Source organism: Acinonyx jubatus, chromosome A2, assembly GCF_027475565.1.
Source record: "Acinonyx jubatus isolate Ajub_Pintada_27869175 chromosome A2, VMU_Ajub_asm_v1.0, whole genome shotgun sequence".
Taxonomy (NCBI): domain Eukaryota; kingdom Metazoa; phylum Chordata; class Mammalia; order Carnivora; family Felidae; genus Acinonyx; species Acinonyx jubatus.
Window position 1 is genome coordinate 159,624,641 of NC_069383.1, and position 21,879 is coordinate 159,646,519.

The following is a 21,879-nucleotide window of genomic DNA, read 5'->3' on the forward strand; positions in this document are numbered from 1 at the left end:
AAGATGACGTCATCTTGAAAGCTCCTCGACCAATCAGCTTCAGTAGTGGAGCCCGCGAACGCCCAGTGAGCTGCTGTCTTGCTGGAGGGTTGACCTTGGGCGGAAGCGGCTTTGTAGCCTAGGAGAAGCGAGATGGGGGTGAAGCTGGAGGTGTTTCGGGTCAGTGATCTTCGGAGCAGATGGGCGGCTGGGTTCTTCCCGGATCTGACGAGGAGGCTCTGAAAAGCGGGGATTCCAAGAGAGAGGGAAATCTGAGGAGACAGCTTCTGAGTTTTGAGAGGGGTCTTTAGGGTCGGAAGCCTAGAGGAGGGGGCGCCGGGTTAGGGGGCTCTGGGAGGGTTGGTGGGAGGAAGGAACTCTGAGAGGAGTGATCTGAGGAAGAGGTTCCAAGAAGGAAGGCTCCAGACGCTTGGGGAGCTCGTGGGGCTCTGGGTGGCATGTGTGTTTCTGATAGGGAGACGCCTATGTTTAGAGAAATAGACTAAATGTAAATAGTGAGGCCTCCTGGGTTTGGAGGTGTTTCAGAGATCCGACGAACGGGTGGGTAATGAGGCCTCGGGCAGATGCTTTTGATTGTAGTACGAACTTTTGTATTCTGAGTCGGGTGCGTGTGCGTGTATGTGTCTTTCTCTGAGAAGGAGTCTAACCCTAACCCTAACCCAGACTCGGAGGGGGCTTTGAGGTCTCTTAAATTATTACTATTATTATTATTATTATTATTATTATTATTATTAGGGGCCTAGGCTTTTAGGTGTGAGGCTTCTGTACCCTTGGTGGGAGTTCAGGGGTCCTTGGGGGTCCCGAGGAGGTCCCTGGCTCTGCGGGAGGATGGTCCTCCAGGCTCTGAGCAGCCTGTGCACACTGCGGAAGGGGTTTAATCCCTGGCTCTGTTCATTTACCCCCTGCCCTTCTAGATGACACTCTACCTCACCTTCCCTGTGGCTATGTTCTGGATTGCCAATCAGGCCGAGTGGTTTGAGGATTATGTCATACAGCGCAAGGTGGGCATGGACGAGAATATTCACGGGCTCATTCCAGGGGGTGGGGGAGAGCGTGGGGCACCAACCTGCTGGGGAGCAATGTTTGCCTTCTACGAACTGACCCTGCCCTGGGTGGGGGGTCTCCGGAAGCTCCTGGCTCCTGCTTCCAGCTGTTACTTTGTCCCCACAGAGGGAGCTGTGGCCACCTGAGAAGGAGGACCAGGTAAGTAACATACTCTTCTGCCTCCTGAAGGGATGGGGGTGCCTGGGTCCCTGTGACCATAATGGGTTTGAGTGAAAATTTTACCCCCAGTCATGAAGAAGGAGAATTGAGAGCAGAGGGGCATATGGTTTCCTTAGTGCCCTCTTCCTGGATGAAACCGATCCCACTTAGACCCTGGTTGTAGTTGGCACAGGGCTTCCAGTGTAGATGATGAACTCTGGAGCTGTGGCCTAGGGGAGTAGGGGGCAGGCCGGGTGGTGGGATCGGGGTCCAGGCCCCTGAGGTGTGTGCCCTCTTCCCCCTTCCTTCCCGTTCCACCCCCAGCGCCGAGAGCTAGAAGAATTCAAAGAGAGGATACGGAAGCAGCGGGAGGAGAAACTCCTTCGTGCCGCCCAGCAGAGCTCCTGAGTCCTAGCCCCTCCACCCACGAAATAACACACACGCGGTTCCTTGTTTCTCGTGGAAGTGTTTTATTGTCTGCCTTTAGGGGCCAAGTAGGGCCCAGGACGTGTCAGGCCCTCAGGGGGCTTGGGTCTGGGGCTGGGGGCTGCTGTTCCGACGGAAGCTGAGAGCACTCGGATCTTGAGGGGTGAGGAGGGGTTGAGGGCTGAGCGTCCCGGCTCGTTTCTGCATTCCGTCCTGCAGATGAAGAGGGGTCAGTGAGAGGGAGGAACTTTTCAAGTTTACTTACTTATTTTACAGGAAAGACAGACAGTGCAAGTTGGGGAGGGCAGAGAAGAGGGGTCAGGGAGAGAGAGAATCCCAAGCAGGTTCCACACTGTCTGCGCAGAGGCCGATTCGGGGCACGAACCCATGAACTGCAAGATGATGACCGGAGCCAAAATCAAGAGTCAGACGCCTAACCGACTGAGCTGCCTAGGCGCCCCTTTTTTTAACTTTAAAAAAAAGTGTACATGTGTGCATGCCAGTGAAGGGGGGCAGAGGGAGAGGGAGAATCTTAAGCAGGCTCCCATGCCCAGCGCAGAGCCCAACGGGCTCGATCTCATCACTGTGAGATCATGACCTGAGCTGAAATCAAGAGTCGGGGGCTTATGGAGGCTCTGAAAAGGGGGGATCCCAAGAGAGAGGGAAATGACCGGCTAAGCATCTGACCTTGGCTCGGGTCATCATCTCACAGTTCGTGAGTCACAGCCCCACACCAGGCTCTGTGCCAACAGCTCAGAGTCTGGAGCCTGCTTGGGATTCTGTGTCTCCCTCTCTCTCTCTGCCCCTCCCTCGCTCGTGTTCTGTCTCTCTCCAAAATAAATAAACATTAAAAAAAATAGTGAGTCGAGGACTTAAACGACTGAACCACCAGGCACCCCCATCTCCCAGCCTCTAGGCACCTTAGTTACTCAACACTTAGGGTGGTATTTGGGGTTTTGATCAGAACCCAGGCTGCTGTGATTTTGTGTGTCATAGACACACAGGAGTGTATGGATGCGTGTGTCCTTGGTATGAGCGCCTGTGCCCTCTTCCTTGGAGGGAACTTCCCCAGGGAGGGGGGCTGTTCATTGTCCTCTCAGACACCCTGAGACATGGAGGCAGGAGTCGCGAGTTCCAGCCATGGCTCTGACATTAACGTGCCCCCGGCCTGACCTTGGGGCCCTCCCAGCCCCATCGGGGAGAGCCTTTGTCATCCCACCTGAAGCTGGGTATTGGATTGACCAGGGTCCTGTGACTGGCAGGGACATAGGGTGGCACTCTTACCAGGCACTCATCCCTAGGGGGCAAGTCATGGGTAGGTGAGGGTGAGGCCCCATTTCCTCCTGGCTGGGGGGTGGGAGGCAGGGTCTCGGCTCAGCCCCAGCAGGAGGTCACCTACCTTGGGGCCTATGGGCTGGAAGCCAGGCAGGGTGCTGACTGTCACACGCTGGTCATCCATACGGCGGCCCTGGGTACTGGCCAGCATGTCCATGAGACTGTCCATCTCGGGTGCAGGGCCACTCTCTGTGTTAAGCAGAGGCATGTGGGGATGAACGTATGCACAGACTGCAGGGGATGCGGCCCAGCTGAAGCCCCCAACCTGCCTCTTCACCCCCACTCGTGCTCTCTAGGAAACACGCTCGTCTCTCCCCCCCCCCCCCGCCCGCCCCGTCCCTTGCCCTGGGTTCCCAGGTGCTGTCGCAGATTCTTGCCCATGGGCCCCCCAGACGGCCACTTCCCCGTACCCCTATGGCCTGCCCTGTTCGTGCCCCCCCAGACATCACACCGCTCCCATGCACCCCCTGCCCGCTCTCACGGCTCTCGGAGGCCGGGCCCGGCCCCGCCTGCAGTGAGCACCGCTGCTCCTCCATCCGGTCGCCCTGCACGTGGGTCAGCAGGTTGAAGAAGCCCTCCTGGTCTGGAGAGCCAGCCTGGGGGACAGACACGCTCAGTCCAGCCGGCCTCTCAGCTGGGAACCCCTCCCCTCCCCTCCCCGGCTCTCACCATGGTCCCGCCGACGTGCTGCTCTGCAGAGCTGCTCAGAATGAGACCTGAGCCTCCTTCCCAAGCCCGGCCCCCGCCCCAGGGGCCCGGCCAGCAGGGCCACTTCACGTGGTGCTGCCTCAAGGGAGAGGCTGCGGGTGCCAGCATCCTGACGTCCTAAATTGGGGCCTGACGGCAGGGGAGCCTGGGGGCTGGGATGCGGGCCAGGGAAACATGAGGGGCTGCCCCAAATCGGCATCTCCCACCTCACAGGGGTCGGCACTGAGAGCCCCGACCCCTGCCCTGGGGCTGGACTAGGCACGTGGACCCTCGTGCCCACCAGCACTTCCTCGGGCCGTGGCAACTGGGTCAGGGGTCCCAGGAGACCTGCCTGCTAATTAGGTGCCCTACAAACTAATTAGTCTTGTCATTCACAGGCCCTTGAGTTGGGGGTGTGTGGGGGTGTGCTTACCTTGACGCAGGGGCCTGAGCTCCTGTCCATCTTCTCCTCCTGGTCCATCATGGTCCCCGCTCCCCTCCCCTGGGTCTCCCTCTCTGCTGGCCTCTAACCCGGCCCTGTGCCGGAGAAGGCTTTTTAAAAGATTGTGACGTGGGGAGAGCGGATACCCAGCCCCAAATCCCCAGCTCACGCCCCATCTGCTCCCACCCAGGCTTAAGCCCCATAAAGATGATCCAGATCATTGTTTTTGCAAAAGGATGCCGGTGCTGCTGTGAGGGTAGGAGGCAGGGGGACCCGGGTTTGGACCTCGCCCAGCAGGATTCACTGGGCCGCAGGGCCTCTCAGGTGGGGCTCAACAGCAAGCCAGAGCAGCGTCCCCATGGTGGGGAGCGGGGACTGGCTGGCCCCATCGGGAGAGCATGGGCCACCAGGGCGGCTCAGGCAGGATGTGGAGCCCCCCAGTGGGAAGCAGTGCAGGATGGCATCAGCCTGCTGGAGGGGCGGTTGTCATCTGCAGGTGCCGGGGGGAAGAAGCTGGACCCCAGGACCACTGAGGTGCCGCCAGGCAGACTGGCTCCTTCTGTGTCTCCAGGCCACGCCTCCTGGTCACTGGCCCTGGGTCCGGCTGCCCACCACAGGCCCTGAGACAAGAAGGTCTGGGATTTCCTGTCCTGTCGCCAGTGTCAGGTTGAGCTGTCTCCTGTGATCTGTCATCTCAGTGCCTGGGGACCAGAGGCAAGGAGGAACGTCCCTGCCCCCTCCCCCAAGCAGCTATGGCTTTCTTTCAGCGCCCTGGGAGAGGATGCCACTGGGAGGGTGTCACTGGCACCCCATCCCCTCCCCAAGATGCCTTTCTGGAAACCAGTTAAGATTTCTTCTTGGAATAAATGGGCCACACCGTCCCCACACCTCCCTAAGCGCGAAGCTTGGTCCTCCTCCCCAGGCAGCCCCCCCCTCCCCACCTAGGGCCCACGTCTACACCCCCTCCACAGCCCCAAGTCCTCGATGCCAACAGGATGCCCTGCTCCTCCGCGGATGTACTGGTCTTCTGGAGCCGCCTTGACAAAGTCACAAACTGGGTGGCCGAGAGCAACAGACATTGTCGTACAGCCTGAGGTTGAGGTGTGGCAGCACCATGCTCTGGAACCTGTGTGTGTGTGTGTGTGTGTGTGTGTGTGTGTGTGTGTGTGTGTCCGTCCTTCCTTTCCTCTCCCCGGGTTCTGGTGGTCGCAGGCAGCCCTTGGTGTTCCCGGGCTGGGAGCTGCAGGACTTCAAAGTCTGCCTCTGTCATCACACGACATTCCTCTGTGTCCTTGTCTGCACAAGGCCGTCATAAGACAGGACACCAGTCACATTGCATAAAGGCCCACCCCTACTGCAGTGTGACCTCCTCTTAACTAATTGCATACGCAACGACTCCATTTCCAAATAAGGTCACAATCTGAGGAACTAGAGGTTAGGGCTTCAACCTTTTTTGGTGGCGGAGGGTGGACGATACCATGCAGCCCATAAACAGCCGGGCACCCTGGTCACTCTCACAGTGTATAGTAGGAGGTGGTAGGCCCTACAGACTTTCACCCCCAGGGGACAGGCTGAGAGGCTGGGGTGGGGGGTCTGCCGGTCTCCCAACAACTCCCTTTGCCCCTGCAATCCATCCTTCCCCTCCAGAGCTGCAGGGACCCCCTCCTTCCCCTGCTCAGAACTCAACCTTGGCCTCCATTGTCCTCAGGAGACAACTCAAACACCTCCGAGTAATGGAATGTTCTAAAATCGGGGGTGGGTGCGCATCTCTGCGTCTGCTACAAGGCATTGAATTGTCCAGTCTCAGTGACTGACGTGTGTGGTAGGTGAATGATCGCTCAATAAAGCTTTGAAAGAAAGAAAAAGAGAACAGGGAAGGGAGGAACAGAGGGAGGAAAAAATGAAAGAAAGCCCCAAAGCCCCACGTAGAGTAACCAGCCATCCCGGTTTGCCCGAGACTGTCCCAGTTTTAGGGCTGGAAGTCCTGTGTCCGGGGAACCTCTCAATCCCAGGCAAATCGGACTGGCTTAGTCCTATCTTGTCCCATGACAAGTGACAAGTCGAGCCCTCTGCAGTCCCTCCAAGCTCACCTCCCTCCCTCTGCCCCTCGAGACACACCCCCTGCTTCTCTCTGCCTGGACCACTGCAGAGCTGCTTCGTGATGTCGTTCAGGTTAAATCTAAAGGCCACCCTGTCAGGGTACCCCTCTGGTGGAGAGAGTTATTTTCTCTCCACCTTCCATTCAACTTTAAGCGCCACCTGGCAGACCCGAGAGTCATTCACTGCCACCTTTCCCGTGTAAGTGGCAAAGGGCCAGGTGCCAGACCAAGCCTCGAGAAACACGGCCAAATGAAGGACCCAGTTCTGGACTCTGCGTTCACACACGTGCATCACGCTTGACGTCTGGGACCTCTTTTGCACGGGTGCTGCTGCCTGTGCCCTCTGTGTGACAGGGTGGCCGCCCTTCGCTGGCGCACAGCAGGAGCAGGCCGCGAAATTTCAGGTCACATGTGAATCGCGTGTGTGTGTCAGTGTGCAAGGGATTGAGCGTGCCTCCAAACCCACGAAGTCATCAGCCGATGAATGCGATGAGCAGCCTATGAGGGTGTGTGTGCCCCTGGTGAGGGCCAGGCTATGTGACAGGCAGTCCTCCCGGGACAGAGTCCTGGGGTTCAGATCCCAGCGGGCCTGTTCGTCACGTGGCCTTGGACAAGGGCCCTGCTGAGCCGCGGCTTCGCCGTCTATACCGCACTCCCCCCCCCCCCCCCCCCCCCGGTCAGGGTTTCTGAGGGGACTGGGTGAGACTCTGGCACAGGCCCTTGGCACACAGTAGGTGCTGGCTTAGCCTCAAGCCTCCCTCCAGGCCTCCTCCTGAGTTTATCAAATGCTGTCCAGCCGGCTGCTGCACTCTGGGGGACGGAAGGCAAGTAGTGGGTCACAGGCGTATGGCCCCCGCGGCGCCGGCTGGGCACACAGCATCCGTCAACCACGGAGAAACTTCTGGCAGGGTGGTGGCTGTGTCTGGGGAGGATTAAAGCGTTGCTCCCCGGCGATCCCGCGCTCTCGCCGCACACGAGCAGGGAAGGTGCGTCTGAGCTCACGTCGGTGCGCGTCGTCGGGGTGTGCCCCTCGAGGGACTTCACACGCGTCTGCAGGGGACACACCTGCCGGCTAGGCGAGGTACACACCTTCCTCCCCGAGGACCGAGGGGGGGGCGGGGCCGGCCCAGCAGGGCGGGGTCCACGTGGGTGACGCGCGGGGCCACGCCCCCACCTTGGGACAGACCCGGAAGCGGCCGTGGCGCCCCTGGGGGAAGATGGCGCCCTCGGGGCTGAAGGCGGTGGTGGGGGAAAGTGAGTGCGTCTCCCGGGGAGCGGGGGCCAGGGGCGCACGAACCCTGGGACTCGGGCGGCGGGGACCTGGCGGCCGGGCTGGGCGTCGAGCACCTGATCCTCGAGGGGGCGGGCGGGACCTTGGTCCTGCGGGGCGTCCCCGCTCTCCGGTGCCGGAGCGGAACAAAGTTGGGAGGCTGGACTCCGGGGGCTCAAGGGGACCGGGCTAGGGGTGGCCGTAGACAGGCACCAGGGCTCGCACTCCTGGACCCCCTAGGGTGCCGGCAGGGAGAGGGCACAACTGGACGCCCAGACTGCCGCGTCTCTGAGCCTGGCAAAGTCCGGGGGGCTGGACTCTTGGACTGGGGCCGGGCTGGGTGCGCTGGTCGACGACCCCAGGTGGTGTGAGAGCTCAGGGGACGTGGTCAGGCCCATGCCCAGGCCCAGGGGTGAGGGACGCCGGGTCCCCCACGATCCTCATGCGGCGTGGGGACTCGGGCGACTGGGCCGCGTGGGTCTGGGATCTTGGGAGAGGGGTGGAGGTCGTCCCCTCCCCCACCTCGGGTAGTTCCGGCCTCAGCACCTCCTTCCTGCTCCTTCCGCCCTGTCGGTCCTGATAACAGTGGACATGACCCTGTGGGCAGGCGGGGCCGCCCTGTCCCTTCTCCCTCCTCCCCCCGCTAGGCAGGGCCGACTATGGCTCAAATCCCAGCACCCCAAGCAACAATCGGAGCCTTCTGCACAGGGGTTAATGCGGAGAGGGGAAACCACTGGTTCCATTTTACAGATGAGGGAACTGAGGCTGGAGGTCGGGCAATGGGGTGACCACAGCTAGGCCTGTTTCAGAGCAGGGAGCCAGGGGTTCTTCAGGGAAACCGATGGAGGTGGGGCGGGGGTCTGGCTGCAACGTCCCCACCCAGAGAACCCGAGGTTGTCGATGGGGAGGCGAGATCCCGGCTCTGGAGGGAGGTGGACCGTATGTGAGCGCTGGCTTCTCAGTTATTTGTTCATCTGACGTGTATTTATCGAGTGGCCACTTAGCCACTTGGGGCTGCGGGTGCTTAGACTAGTCACTTGTTCTCTCAACGTGTTTCCCTGCCTGTAAACCGGGGGTGACACCAGGGGTGACCTCACAAGACTGAGGACAGAAGTAAACAGGAGTGGAGGTGGAGGCCCAGCCCCGACGCCCAGAAGGCTCGGGGGCTTGTCGGGGCCAGAGAACCCAGCATTCTGAGCCCACCCTACTTCCCCTGCAGAAATTCTGAGCGGAGTCATCCGGAGTGTCAAAAAGGATGGCGAGTGGAAGGTATGGGGTTGGCAGAATGCCTTGTCCAGGCCCCTGTGGGGGGCCCTGACTGTGGGACCCACAAGAACTCCGGGAGGAGGCTGCTGGTCCCTGGGGTGGGGCGGGGTCCTGGGTCCTCCCATCCAGCCAGCTCGTGCAGCCGCCGGCCCTGCTCACACTACCCCAGCCCCACCGCAGCCTCTCCTGCCCGCTCCTCTGTCCATCAGTCCGTCTGTCCATCCGTCCGGACAGGTACTCATCATGGACCACCCGAGCATGCGTATCCTGTCCTCTTGCTGCAAGATGTCAGACATCCTGGCTGAGGGCATTACTAGTGAGTGGACACCCCCACCCCATGCTGCCCAGATGGGACCTAAAGTATTGGATCCCCGAAAATTGTTCAGAACTCCCAAGTGCACAGCACCCTGCATAGACAGCCCTTCCCCCTCCTCGGTGTGGGAGCCTGTGGCAGGCGGACCTCCCGTGCAGGACTCCCCAGCTGCGACTCCTAAGGGGTCAGCCTCCCTGACTCTGCACCCCCTGTGTGTGGAACCCCGTGTAGGACCCCAGGGTGAACTCAGTGTGAGCCTCTCGGAGCGTGTAACTTTCTGTGGGGGATCCCTGGGAGCCTGGCCGTGAACTGAGACGTGCAGAACCCTGCCCAGTAACTCTTAGCTGTGTGACCCACGGGCAGGTACCTCCCCTTTAGGTGCCCGAGGGAGTATAGCATCCCCTGCCCTAGCATCCAGCCCTCTTGCCCATGTGTCCAACTCTCCCGAGTCGGAGACGCTCCGTGAACCCTGGCCCCAATGCCATGTCCCTTTCTCTGTTCTACTAGTTGTCGAAGACATTAACAAACGGCGAGAACCTGTCCCCAGTTTGGAGGCCATTTATTTGCTCAGCCCCACAGAGAAGGTGCCTATGCGAGCTAGTGTGTGTGTGTGCGTGTGCGTGTACACATGCCTCTGTGCGTGTGTGTGCATGTGTTGGGGGACAGGCAGTGGCTGGGGGGCCGGGGCAGGGGTCCGGAGGGGGGGCAGGGCCAGGCTTGGACAATGTCCTGCCTTCCCCAGTCAGTGCAGGCCCTGATAGCAGACTTCCGGGGGACCCCGACCTTCACCTACAAAGCAGCACACGTCTTCTTCACTGACAGTGAGTGCCGGGGGCTTGGGGGGGTGTTGGGGCGTAGAGGCCGCTCTGGCCTGATGCCCCCGCTCGCTCACCCCAGCCTGCCCGGAGCCCCTGTTCAGTGAGCTGGGCCGCTCCCGCCTAGCAAAGGTGGTGAAGACACTGAAGGAGATCGACCTGGCCTTCCTCCCCTACGAGGCCCAGGTACAGCCCAAGCTAGTCCGGGGCTGGGGGTGTGAGGAGGGGGGTAGTCCTTGATCAAACGTCCTGGGTTCCCTCAGAAACGGACACTGAAACAAGGAAAGGGGACATCAGGTCACAAAGGAAAGCAACTGAGTTCCTACCACCATGGGCGCCTGGAGTTCTGTCCCAAGGGGCAGCATAGAGCACACCTCCGAGGGGTCCTGCCCATGGGGGAGGGGGCTGGGTATGTCTCCGCCTCCTGTTGGTTGGAAGCTGCCCCAGGCCTGTCCCCCGCCCCCCGCACCCCCACCAGGGCAGAGCAGAGCAGGGAGAGCAGGGAAGCCGCAGGGGGCGGCGGGTGCTGGAGGCTGCGAGCTGGCCAGGTGTGTGCCCACAGCGGCAGCCCTGGCACCTGTGCCCTCGCAGGTGTTCTCCCTGGACGCCCCCCACAGCACCTACAACCTCTACTGCCCCTTCCGCGCGGGGGAGCGGGCGCGACAGATCGAGGCCCTGGCCCAGCAGATCGCCACACTGTGCGCCACGCTGCAGGAGTACCCGGCCATCCGCTACCGCAAGTGGGGACCCCAGCCTGAGGCCACCCCTGGCCCTGACCCCATCCCACGTGCAGCCTTGAACCTCACTTTTGACCCCCGTCCTGGTCCTCACCCTCACCCGACTCCCATCCCTAAGCCCATCCTTGACCTCCAGCGTGTGCCCGGCCCTCCCCAAGCCTAAGCCCCCTTGTCTGCCCACCCCACCCCCAGGGGCCCAGAGGACACAGCTCAGCTGGCCCACGCCGTCCTGGCCAAGCTGAATGCCTTCAAGGCGGACACTCCCAGTCTGGGCGAGGTGAGGGGGCGTGCTGGGGAGGTGGGGGTGAAGCCCCAGCCAAGGGCGACGGGGTCAGTGTCCTCATCCCTGCCAAACCCCCTTCCCAGGGCCCTGAAAAAACCCGCTCACAGCTACTAATCGTGGACCGGGCGGCGGACCCTGTGTCCCCTCTGCTGCATGAGCTGACGTTCCAGGCCATGGCCTATGACCTGCTGGACATCCAACAGGACACGTACAGGTGGGCGGACCCCAGAAACACTGTCCGCCCATCACCACCTGGGTCCCTGGCCCTCAGCGAGCCGCCCTGACCCTCTGTGTCCCGCAGGTACGAGACCACAGGGCTGAGTGAGGCCCGCGAGAAAGCCGTGCTGCTGGACGAGGACGATGACCTGTGGGTAGAGCTTCGGCACATGCACATCGCGGACGTGTCCAAGTGCGTGCACGCAGCGGGCGCCGAGGGTGCGGGCCGCTCTGTCCTGTGCTCCCCGCCCATGTCCCCACTCCCATCCCCTCCTCCCCGTAGTGGGCCAGGTGCATAGCCTTTGGCTCTGGGTGAGCCCCCCCACTACGAGCCACTGCTCTCAACTGGGCTACTCAACGTGGGCTGGCACATGGCCTGGTACAGGGACGCGTGTCCCTTGGCTCCATCCCCCCGGGCTGTGTGCGCCCCCCCCCCCCCCCCCCCCCCCCCCCCCGCCAACTGCCGTCAAACCACAGCCTTGGCGCCAGCCCTCAACCTCATCCCTGCCCGCTGTCACCGCCAGGAGGGTCACGGAGCTCCTGAAAACGTTCTGTGAGAGCAAGAGGCTGACCACCGACAAGGTAGGGGCAGGCCTGGGGCGCCTGGGTGGCTCAGTCGGTTGGGCGGCTGACTTCGGCTCAGGTCACGATCTCGCGGTCCGTGAGTTTGAGCCCCACGTCGGGCTCTGGGCTGATGGCTCAGAGCCTGGAGCCTGCTTCCGATTCTGTGTCTCCCTCTCTCTCTGCCCCTCCCCCGTTCATGCTCTGTCTCTCTCTGTCTCAAAAATAAATAAAACGTTAAAAAAAAAAAAAAAAAGGTAGGGGCAGGCCTGCGTCGGGATGGGCAGGACAGTGCCCTGCCCCCACAGAGAAGGGCGGGGCCCCAATCTGTTTGCGGGGTCTGGAGTGGGATCTGGGGTGGGCAGGGCGGGGCCTCACGGCCTCCCTGTCCCCAGGCCAACATCAAAGACCTGTCCCACATCCTGAAAAAGATGCCTCAATACCAGAAGGAGCTGAACAAGGTGAGCGCGGGGGCGGGAGAACCTGGCCCCTCCCCCTCTGCCGCCAGACTCCTGGCTGGGTCTCAGTGCCTGTTACCCCCAACTCCCACATCCCCACCCTCCACCCCGCAGTATTCTACGCACCTGCATTTGGCCGACGACTGCATGAAGCACTTCAAGGGTTCGGTGGAGAAGCTGTGCGCTGTGGAGCAGGTGGGCGTGGGCCTGGGGCAGGGGGCGGGGCCTCGGGGAGGCGGGCCTGTCGTGAGGGGGCCGGGTCTGCAGGGGAGGAGCCTTGTAGGGGTGTGGCCTGCGAGAGGGGTGGATCCCGTGCAGAGGCCGGCCGGGCCCATGGGTGTGACCCTGTGGGCAGGTGCATAGAGAGGTAGGACCCGGGGTTGGGGCCTGTGGAGAGGTGGGGCCTTGTGAGGGGCGGGACCTGTTGATGGACAGGGATGAAATCTTCGGAGACCCGGTAGTAGGATGAAGCGGGTCCCCAGGGTGCTGCCGAGAACCCTGCGGGTGTCCCAGCCCTGGCCCCGCCCCTGGCCCGCAGGACTTGGCCATGGGCTCAGATGCAGAGGGTGAGAAGATCAAGGACGCCATGAAGCTGATCGTGCCCGTGCTGCTGGACGCGGCGGTGCCAGCCTATGACAAGATCCGGGCCCTGTTGCTCTACATCCTTCTGCGGAACGGTGGGCTGGGGGAGGGCCCCCGGACACCCCCGTCCACTGGGGTCTGTAATGATCCTGGGATTGTCTCTACCCCATAATTTCCTGGACCTTGGGCCGCCTCCACTCCCCAAGCACACTGGACCCCGCCGATACCCCTCTCGACCCTGGGAACCCCCCTCCGTGAACCTAGGGGAACTTTGATTGACACGAGGGCTCCACTGACACAGGGACCCCCATATCTATGACTCCTCCGAACTTAGCCGCCTCATCTAATTCCAGAGGTTCCCCCATCTGTCCTCTCTGGGATCTCCATCCAGAATTCTGGGATCCTCCTAGCACCTGCCCCAGTGGCTCCCTCGGTCCTGAGGACCACCCCACCCCAAATGCAGGATGCCCCCATCACAGTCTGGGGACCTCCTTCTGCCACCACCCAGGAGCCCCATGGCCACCTTCTGTCCCCCCTGCCCTCCCCAAGCCGGCCCCCCTCCTGAGAATCCCATCTACAGGAGCCCCTCCCTCCCCCGTCCTCTTCCTCCAGGTGTGAGTGAGGAGAATCTGGCCAAGCTGATCCAGCATGCCAACGTGCAGGCACACAGCAGCCTCATCCGGAACCTAGAGCTGCTGGGGGGCACGGTCACCAACCCCGGGGTATGCCGGGAGCAGGCTGTGGGTCAGAGACTGGGCAGGAGGCAAATGTGGGTATGGGGGGGGGTGCCCGTGAGAGTCAGAACCTGGGTCCCGGGGGGCGGAGGGCACATCATCGGGGCCAGGGCACAGGGTTTGGTGTGGCTCTTGGAGGACAGAGAGGTCTGTGCAGGATCAGGTCTGGGACCGGCGGGCCCCACAGCTGTCATCAGTCTTGGGTCGCATGATAAGCAGGGCAGCGAGGTGTAGTCAGAACCTTGGCCCCGGTGATGGTGTGGGGTGGGGTGTGTGGCCTGAGGCCCCCGTGGGCAGACAGCAGGGTCTCGAGCATTGGGATCAGGGCACACGGTCGACCCCGGTCTCTTGGAGGTCTTGGACGACCTCCCACGCAAAACACACACTCAGCAGCCTCCTGCGCCCAGCTGCCTGCCCAGCCACTCCTGTCTCCTCTGGCCCTATGTGTCCCCACCTCCCTGACCCTGCCTCCACTGCCGGGGAGGCTCTCGTGTCCCCCTCGCCTGTCCCTCATCCCCCTCCCAGCCCCTGTCTGTCGCCCTGGGCCCACCTCCTGGCTCCCGTTTTCTCATCCCCACCTCCTCTCCTTGTCTCTCTCTCCGCCCCATCGCTTGGTCTCCTTTCATCCGTACTTCTTTCTCTCTCTCATGTTCTCTCCTCTTCCTCCCTCCCTTTTTCTTCCCTCTTTCTCCCTCTCCCTGCCCCTTTCTCTCTCCTTCTCTCTCTTTCTTCCCTGTCTCTCTGCTCCTCTGCTCCATTTCTCCATCTTTGTCTCCAGCCCTTCCCCCAAGCCAGACGAGCCCCAGCCCCATCTGTGACCCGCCTCCTTCTCCCCCCTCCATCCCACCACCACCTGTAGGGCTCTGGGACCTCAAGTCGGCTAGAACGGAGGGAGCGCCTGGAGCCCACCTATCAGTTATCCCGCTGGACCCCAGTCATCAAGGACGTGATGGAGGTACCGCTGGTGGGGCCTGACCTCCCCCTGTGCCCCCCCACCCCCGCCAAGTCCTGCCCTTGACTAGGTGGGGGCTCAGTCCTCTTCATGTCATGGTGCTAAGCCTCAGGGCTTAAGGGAACATCCCTCATTATGGGCATCCCTCTGGCATCCGATCTGCTCTGCCAGGGGAGTGTCCCAAGCTGACATCCAAGTAATTGGGACCAGATGGGCACCTCGTGGGGGAGCCCCACTTCCTGTCCAACCACTGGCTCCTTCCTGTGTCCCCCTCTATTCTCTTCCCCTGCTGTCCCCACCAAAAGTCCCCTTGCTCCCTCTTAACCCTCCCCACCACCTGGCCCTGCCCATCCTGGGGGCGCAAAACAGCAACAACAAAAAGGACCAGGCCAAGGGGCCTGCCTCCTGCCTGCTCTTCCTCTGGAACCTGGTACCTCTCCCCACTCAGGGGCCCAGCAGGCCTCCCCCTCCCATCCCTATGGACTCTGGAGCCTGGACTCCTGGGTCCCCAAGGAACTGCAGATACAGACTTGTGGGTCCCCAAAGGCTAGAGATACAGATGGGGGCTCCTGTCTGCCAGGATCTTGGCCCCTGAACAAACCCGGGGCGGGGGGGGCTCCAGACCCCAGGCCCCATCACCTGAGGCTCCCTCTGTGGCCCCCAGGATGCCGTGGAGGACCGGCTGGACAGAAAGCTGTGGCCCTTTGTGTCCGACCCCGCCCCCACCTCCAGCTCCCAGGCTGCAGTCAGGTGAGGGCCCCAGAGGACACCCCCCCACCCCCACCCATGTTAGCTGAGGGTTGTGAGGGCGGGCGGAGAGTCTCCTGCCCAGAGACTGACCTCTGCCCTCCTCCCCCTGCACAGTGCCCGCTTCGGCCACTGGCACAAGAACAAGGCCGGTTTGGAGGCACGGGCGGGGCCCCGGCTCATCATCTATGTCATGGGTGGCGTGGCCATGTCAGAGATGAGGGCCGCCTATGAGGTGACCAGGGCCACCGATGGCAAGTGGGAGGTGCTCATTGGTGAGCAGCCGGGACTGGGGTCCCTGGGTGCTGGGGCTGGACTCCTAGGTGCCTTGGAGGAAGGTGGGGGGCTGACAGCTGGACTCCCAGCTGGGTCCCCAAAGCCTGGAGCCCACACAGGGCTTCAACCTGCCTGTATCCTGAGCTTCCCGGGGGCTGGCGCCGGGGCTGGGCCTCCCAGGGAGGGGGTCACCTGCAGGCCAGACCCCTGTGTTTCTAAGGATCCCTGTGTCCTCAGAATCAGAGGCTGCTTTCCCAAGGACCTCAGCTGGGGGTCCTGAGACCGTGCCTCCCCCCCACCCCAACCCTCCCTTACTGTCCAGGCTCCTCACACATCCTCACTCCAACTCGCTTCCTGGATGACCTCAAGACGCTGGACCAGAAGCTGGAGGACATTGCCCTGCCCTGACCCGCTCCCCCTCCCCCTCCCCTTCCAGAGAAATAAAATCCTCCCTTCTCTCTGCCAGCCAGTGCCCACCTCGCCTTCTTTCCGAGGGAGCCGTATTGGGCCAGCCTCCCATGGGCCCGCCTCCCTGACCTGTGTCTCAGGACCCAGGACCCAGGACTCATCCCGCCAGATGGCATCTTAAGCCGGGGCCAAGGTTAAGGATTGGGCTCGGTTTGAACACTGGCTCCTTGGCCGACCTGCTGGCTTCTCCGTGCATCCAAAAATCGGGGCCAGTGACGGCAGCAGCTTTGCAGAGGAGATAAGGGACGGTGCCAGAAAGCTGATAGCAAAACAGTGTGACAGCTGCTGTTCCTCCACTGTCACTAGAGTTATCTTGGCGGCTCTGATGGGACTCTTAGTGTTATTAAGCAGAACGGACCCTGCATCCTGCCCCCCACCCCCCGCCCCCCGGGAACTGTCTTCCTGAGACCTGGAGCCGTACAAGGCTTGGGGGCTTCTCCAGCTCCTGGGATCAGAGTCGTCTTCGGTGGGAGGACAGGCACACGGCAAACCGTGCCCGCTTCCCACCCCGGAGTTAGAACTCTGCTCATCATCCTCCCCCTGCCCGGGGTGTTCAGAGGGTACACGAGTGTGACAGGGCCACCATACCCAAGTACCACATTCTGGGTGACTTAAACACCAGAAATGTATTCTCTCGCGGTTCTGGAGGCTGGAAGTCCGAAGTCAAGGTGTCGGCTGAGGCCTCTCACCTTGACAAATAGATACCTAGATGCCATCTTCTCCCTGTGTCCTCACATGGTTATTCACCTGCTTGTCTGTGTCCTAATCTCTTATAAGGACACCAGTCATATTGGATTAAGGCCCACCCTAATGACCTCATTTTAACCTAATTATCCCGTAAAAGACTCTGTCTCCAAATGCAGTCACATTCTGAGGTTCTGGGGGTTAGGACTTCAACATGAAGTTTGGGCGGATACAATTCAGCCCATAACACTCAGCCGAAAGGAGAAACGGGTCTCACAGCGTGAATAGGACACGTGGTGACCGTTCTCTCTGGGGCACAGATGCAGAGCCAGGTGGACAGCAAGCAGAGGGGGCTGTGGGAGCCCAGAGGATACCCTAATCCACCCAGTCTGGGGGCAGTCAAGAAGGGCTTCCTGGAGGAAGGGGAAGTCTGAGTTGAGAATGGAAGGAGGAGTCAGGAGCACCTGGGTGGCTCAGTCAGTTCAGCGTCTGACTTCGGCTCAGGTTGTGATCTCGTGGGTCGTGGGTTTGAGCCCTGCATCGGGCTCTCTGCTGTCAGTGCGGAGCCCGCTTCGGATCCTCTGTCCAGCACCACCCCCCCCCGCCCCTCCCCTACTCTCTCAAAAGTAAACATAAAAAAAAAAAGGAGTCAGGGAAGGGAGGGAGGGAGGGCACCTGGACACAAAGGCAAGAGATTGAGACGGAGCAAAAGAGATATTAAGGGGTAATAAAATCTGAGAGCCACACGGGGCCTCTGGGGGCCCAGGGTGAGGATTTGGCCTCTGCTGGTGCAGTGGGAAACTACAGAAGGGATGTGAGCCAGGACAGGTGGGGAACGCATCTAATGCTGGTGAAGAGGTTCCGCTGGGAGGGGTGCCAGGGGAGGGCGTCTGGGTGGGTGGGTACAGCGCCCCCCAGTGGAGCGTTGCTTATTCCCATTCTATCACCTCGGGATGTGGCCCGTCCAAGACTGGGACCGGGAAGGCATGGGCAGAGGCAGAACGCACAGGACGCTTCCTCACCAGCCCTGGAGGACGTGGCCCTGATTTAAGTCCCCCTATCCTTTTGAGAATTCGGGGAAATAAGGACATTTTTTCCCCCAGAAAAAATCGCACACGCAGTTTTGCAGGTGGGGCCTTGGAGCAGCGCTGAACACTCTGACCCCACAATTCTACTTCTAGGGTTTACACGAAACTCCCACCAGGGCGGGAAGATGCACAGGGTCCGTCGAGGGCGTGGGGTGCGGGGTAGCGGTGAGACGCCCGCCCTGGAGACGCGGCTCCCCGCCAGGCCTCGGCAGGGAAGCCTTTTAACTGGCCGAGCCGGAGTGGGAGGGAGATAGCTTCACAGTTTAATATTTAAACTCGTTTTCCGGGGGGAAGTCGCTTAAGCAGGTGAGCGCTGCGAGCACCAGGGGGCGCTGTGGCCCAATTTTTCGGTTTCTTCGCACTTTCCAGTCTGCGCCTGGAGTTTGGGTGGCCCTGGCTGGAAACGACAAGAAGTAAGCCAACGGTGACTCCGTGCTTCCCCGCAGCAACAAAACTGTTGCTTACACCGGCCTCTGCCCCTTATCTGTACCTGGGAGATGTTGTAACGTCTCCCACGTAAGGACATTTTGATTCAAACAAATATTCACAGACCCCTCTGGGCCACAGCAGCCAGCAATGTCAGGCCCTGACGGTGTCGCAGGCATCATGCCAAGCCCTCTGCAGGCATTGCTCAGACTTCTCAAAACCTTCCTATGGGAATACTATCCAACCTCCCTCTCTCTGCTTTAACAAGGTCCCTCCGTGACTCCACTGGCTCCCTCAGCCACAGCAAGGCTGGACGTGCTGCTGTCTCTCAAACACACCACGCTGTTCCAGCCACAGGGCCTTTGCACCTGCTGTTCTCTTTGCCTACAATACTCTTTCCCCCAATCACCATATCCCTCCCTCCTTCTCGTTTTAGCTCAAATGTCACGGTGCCTTATCTCCTCAGGACATTTATCCCAACTAGGACATTTTGGGGTTGTCTTCCTGTCCTGGGGAATGGCCCCCATTCTGGATTTGGCTGGCTGCTTCTTCATGACCCTGTGCAACTTGTTCCTTAGCGTCTGTCCCCACCATCCCCACCGTGCGGTTTCCTCGGTCAACAGGTGGTTAGCACGATAGCCCAGATCAGCTTAAGCTGTAGGTGAGAATCGTCTCTCCCTGGTGGAGCTGGATACTTGTAACTTCTCGGGGGATCCATGATGTCATGATGCTTCAATTGATCTGTGGGTTGGGGGGAGTGGGGCAAATGCCCCCTTGTCCCCACCAGTTCTCCCCATAAAGGTGTTAGCTGCTATGAAGTCTCAACGCCTGGACCCATGACCTCTTGAGGCTTATTTCCAACCTTATTAATCCTTCCACTGGAATTAGCTGGGATCCTTCTCAAATGACCTTTCCCTCCGCAACTAGTTGGACATAGAAAGCCACAGAAAGTAACAACCTGATACATTGTCTTCGGTATTCTCCCCAGGATCCCCAGGAGGCAGCAGGATCTGAGTTTATCAGGGAGGTCTGGGGTGGAGACAGACCTCAGGGTGATGGACGGTCACATTGTAAGCAACTAGGAAGAATCCAGGAAACTCTGGCTGCCTTAATGATGATCATCGTAATAATACATTATTGATACAATATTATTATTATTTAACACTCTAATGGGGACCAGCCCTGGGTCGGCTAAGAAGGAGGGCCCCACAAAGGGAGCAAAAAAGGATTTATCAGGCTAACATCAGTGCTTTGGAGGGTCTGAGGACCCGCCCCAGACGAAGTGAGGACTAAGGTTCTCAGCATCAGGAATGCACCGAGTGGGAGTTCTCCACCCTTGCCGTGCCCGGGGGCCTCTTCTAGAATAATACCTCATCCAAGTCATACAAGGAAGGGAAAGGTTTGTGGTCTCGAACTTGCTCAATTTACAGCAAACATGAGGCTCCAGGGCTCGCTGGAGCTGCCAGCTGGGCAGGAGGGGTGGTGGCCACTTGGGGACAGGCAGGACCCCCGCAGAGGAAGGGGCAGAGGAAGGAATGCCCCACGCCTTCGCCTTCCTTGGTAGGAAGGGGCTCCGTGGCCCCAGCGCAGGAACGGGAAGTGAGTGTGACTCAGTGAGCCAAGGAAACCTCCAGGCAGGGAGGCACGTCAAAGGAGACTATCTGTTCCACGGGAGCCCAGACAGCGAGGAGGCGAGGCGAGCTTCCCTTTTCTGTTGTTCTAAAGTTACTCAAAATCTTAAAACGCAAGTTAACCAACAGCTGCCAAGAATATTGTGAAAAGGCATCTGGAGTGAAGAAATTGTCTTGTGAGTGGGGAAGTTTCTGCTCCAGCGGGGGCCAGAGACGGACGGAGTCATCAGGGCTGGGGTGCCAGTGGGGACAGGACAGGACAGGGAGGTCCTGGCTGGGGCTCTGCCCCACCCCCCACCCCCTGCCTCTAGTGACCACAGTGCTTTTTGAGACCACTCAGAGCCTCAATCCCTGTCGGCGGCTGGGGATATTCTGGGAAAATAATGGAATAATGGTAAGGAAAGGCAACACGTACGAAGCAGTCACTCTGTGTGGTGCCCCATTCTGGATGGTTCTGCAGATCCATGTGAAGCCCCGCTTAGCGAGTCAGAAGGAGCAAGACAACACTGTATGGTTTCCCTCATGTGTGGACTCTCTCTCCCTCCAACTTTACTGAAATGTAATTGACATATAACACTGTATAAATGTAAGGTGTACAAGGTAGTGATCTGATATATGGATGTATTGCAAAATGATTTCTGTAATAGGTTACTTAACACATCCAACCGCACACATAGTTACCGTGTGTGAATGTGTGTGTGCGTGTGTGCGCGTGTGTGATGAGAACTTTTACAATCTATTCTCTTATAAGGCAGTTTGCAGCACTGAGCCTGCTTGGGATTCTCTCTCTCCCTCTCTCCGCCCCTCCCCCCTCAGAAAAAATAAACAAACTTAAAAGAATACATATACAATACAGTAATGTTAACTGTAGTCCCCAGAATTTATTCATCTTCTAGATGGAAGTTTGGACCTTTTGACAACCTTCACCTTCACCCCTCCCCCCGAACCGCCTTGACAACCACCTATCTGTTCTTTTTTCTATGAGTTTTTTTTTTTTTTTTAAGATTGTTTTATGGGGGACACGTGGGTGGCTCAGTCGGTTAAGCATCTGACTCAGGGCATGAGTCACAGGTTTGCGGCTCAGGGCATGATCTCACAGGTTTGCGAGTTCGAGTCCTGCCCTGGGCTCTCTGCTGTCAGCACAGAGCCCACCCCGGATCCTCTGTTCCCCCTCTCGAAAATAAACAAACATTAAAAAAAAAAAAAAAAACAAACACCTTCCTAGAGAATGGGACACTATTTACTACACTTTATTACTCTCCTCTGTTTACTTTGGTAAACTGTCCACCGTCCAGATGAGCGTATGACGTTTACGCAAGATAGCGGGAGGCGTTTTCCACAGCCATAGGGTACCAGGAAAAGGTAAAATGGTTTAGGACTTTCTATGACCTGATTACAGCTGTCAAGGAATTTTCTGTATTTTTAGGACTTTTGGAGGACCTTGCAAAATGATCATCTTTCACAGCCTCAGAGTCGATGAGCATAATGAAACTAACATTTCAGTTGCTTTTCCTTACAAAAGCTATTTTAGGGGCGCCTGGGCGGTTCAGTCCGTGAAGCATCTGACTTCAGCTCAGGTCATGATCTTGTGGTTCATGGGTTCAAGCCCCGCATTGGGATCTCAGCTGTCAGCACTGAGCCCGCTTCAGATCCTCTGTCTCCCTCTTTCTGCCACTCCCCCACTCTCTCTCAGTCTCTGTCTCTCTGTCAAAAATAAATAAGCACTAAAAAAAAAAAAAAAAGATTGAAGGGCTCCCGGGGTGCTCAGTTGGTTAAGCGTCCAACTTTGGCTCAGGTCATGATCTCACGGTCTGTGAGTTCCAGCCCCATGTCAGGTTCTGTGCTGACAGCTCAGAGCCTGGAGCCCGCTTCGGATTCTGTGTCTCCCTCTCTCCCTGCCCGTCCCCTGCTCTGTCTCTGTCTCTGTCTCTCTCTCTCAAAAATAAATAAATATTAAAAACAATTTTAAAAAATTAGTATGTGAAATCTAAAAAAGCCAGGCTGGATGGAGACAGTTTCTACAAAACTCTTTCTATCCCCCTGACTTTGCTCTCCACGCACCCCCTCCCTGGTCCATGTACCCCACTCCCCATGGTTTGGGTGGGAACATGCCTTAGTTAAAAGGGAAGACTTTGGCATTGGGCAAATCTGAGCCTGAAATCTCCCCTTTGAAAGTGATC

At 59.3% G+C, this 21,879-nt stretch overlaps 3 protein-coding genes across 8 annotated transcripts; 2 read left to right on the forward strand and 1 right to left on the reverse strand.

Annotated features, from left to right (window-relative positions):
• Positions 1–16: 16 nt before the first annotated feature.
• On the forward strand, positions 17–1,659 carry LOC106970821 (protein PET100 homolog, mitochondrial). The gene is made up of 4 exons (XM_015067508.3): positions 17–159; positions 915–1,001; positions 1,171–1,203; positions 1,528–1,659. The coding sequence occupies exons 1-4, from the start codon at positions 133–135 to the stop codon at positions 1,609–1,611; spliced, it is 231 nt and encodes a 76-aa protein (XP_014922994.1). The 5' UTR covers positions 17–132; the 3' UTR covers positions 1,612–1,659.
• PCP2 (Purkinje cell protein 2) lies at positions 1,654–5,442 on the reverse strand. 5 transcript variants are annotated; one of them, XM_027050425.2, is made up of 6 exons: positions 5,114–5,271; positions 4,085–4,188; positions 3,634–3,656; positions 3,446–3,560; positions 3,029–3,153; positions 1,654–1,842 (listed from the first exon to the last, which is right to left on the reverse strand). In XM_027050425.2, exons 1-6 carry the CDS (start codon positions 5,170–5,172, stop codon positions 1,723–1,725), a joined length of 546 nt encoding a protein of 181 aa, XP_026906226.2. In that variant the 5' UTR covers positions 5,173–5,271; the 3' UTR covers positions 1,654–1,722. The 5 variants fall into 5 exon arrangements, with proteins under 5 accessions (XP_026906226.2, XP_053075923.1, XP_014922995.1 ...); XM_053219948.1 differs by lacking the exons at positions 3,634–3,656; positions 5,114–5,271 and adding an exon at positions 5,309–5,442 and having other exon boundaries at positions 4,085–4,185; XM_015067509.3 differs by lacking the exon at positions 3,634–3,656 and having other exon boundaries at positions 5,114–5,252.
• A 1,900-nt stretch (positions 5,443–7,342) lies between these two features.
• Positions 7,343–15,867, forward strand: STXBP2 (syntaxin binding protein 2). 2 transcript variants are annotated; one of them, XM_027050421.2, is made up of 19 exons: positions 7,343–7,446; positions 8,682–8,731; positions 8,963–9,044; positions 9,549–9,625; positions 9,784–9,862; positions 9,939–10,042; positions 10,448–10,596; positions 10,786–10,870; positions 10,960–11,090; positions 11,178–11,285; positions 11,617–11,674; positions 12,049–12,114; positions 12,226–12,306; positions 12,650–12,788; positions 13,306–13,415; positions 14,287–14,382; positions 15,044–15,129; positions 15,244–15,401; positions 15,725–15,867. In XM_027050421.2, the coding sequence occupies exons 1-19, from the start codon at positions 7,410–7,412 to the stop codon at positions 15,808–15,810; spliced, it is 1,782 nt and encodes a 593-aa protein (XP_026906222.1). In that variant the 5' UTR covers positions 7,343–7,409; the 3' UTR covers positions 15,811–15,867. The 2 variants fall into 2 exon arrangements, with proteins under 2 accessions (XP_026906222.1, XP_026906223.1); XM_027050422.2 differs by lacking the exon at positions 7,343–7,446 and having other exon boundaries at positions 8,703–8,731; positions 8,938–9,044.
• The last annotated feature ends 6,012 nt before the right edge of the window (positions 15,868–21,879 follow it).

What these genes read in the sequence shown, in the direction of transcription:
- LOC106970821 (XM_015067508.3), top strand. Translation starts at nt 133, where the DNA reads ATGGGGGTGAAGCTGGAGGTGTTTCGG. An exon ending in TGAAGCTGGAGGTGTTTCGG is followed by an intron (nt 160 to 914) that starts GTCAGTGATCTT and finishes CTGCCCTTCTAG; the next exon opens with ATGACACTCTACCTCACCTT. An exon ending in ATTATGTCATACAGCGCAAG is followed by an intron (nt 1,002 to 1,170) that starts GTGGGCATGGAC and finishes TTGTCCCCACAG; the next exon opens with AGGGAGCTGTGGCCACCTGA.
- STXBP2 (XM_027050421.2), top strand. Translation starts at nt 7,410, where the DNA reads ATGGCGCCCTCGGGGCTGAAGGCGGTGGTGGGGGAAA. An exon ending in AGAGGCTGACCACCGACAAG is followed by an intron (nt 11,675 to 12,048) that starts GTAGGGGCAGGC and finishes CCCTGTCCCCAG; the next exon opens with GCCAACATCAAAGACCTGTC. An exon ending in CTACATCCTTCTGCGGAACG is followed by an intron (nt 12,789 to 13,305) that starts GTGGGCTGGGGG and finishes CTCTTCCTCCAG; the next exon opens with GTGTGAGTGAGGAGAATCTG.
- PCP2 (XM_027050425.2), bottom strand. Translation starts at nt 5,172, where the DNA reads ATGTCTGTTGCTCTCGGCCACCCAGTTTGTGACTTTGTCAAGGCGGCT. An exon ending in AGCACGTCGGCGGGACCATG is followed by an intron (nt 3,561 to 3,633) that starts GTGAGAGCCGGG and finishes TCTGTCCCCCAG; the next exon opens with GCTGGCTCTCCAGACCAGGA. An exon ending in GGGCCCGGCCTCCGAGAGCC is followed by an intron (nt 3,154 to 3,445) that starts GTGAGAGCGGGC and finishes TGCTTAACACAG; the next exon opens with AGAGTGGCCCTGCACCCGAG.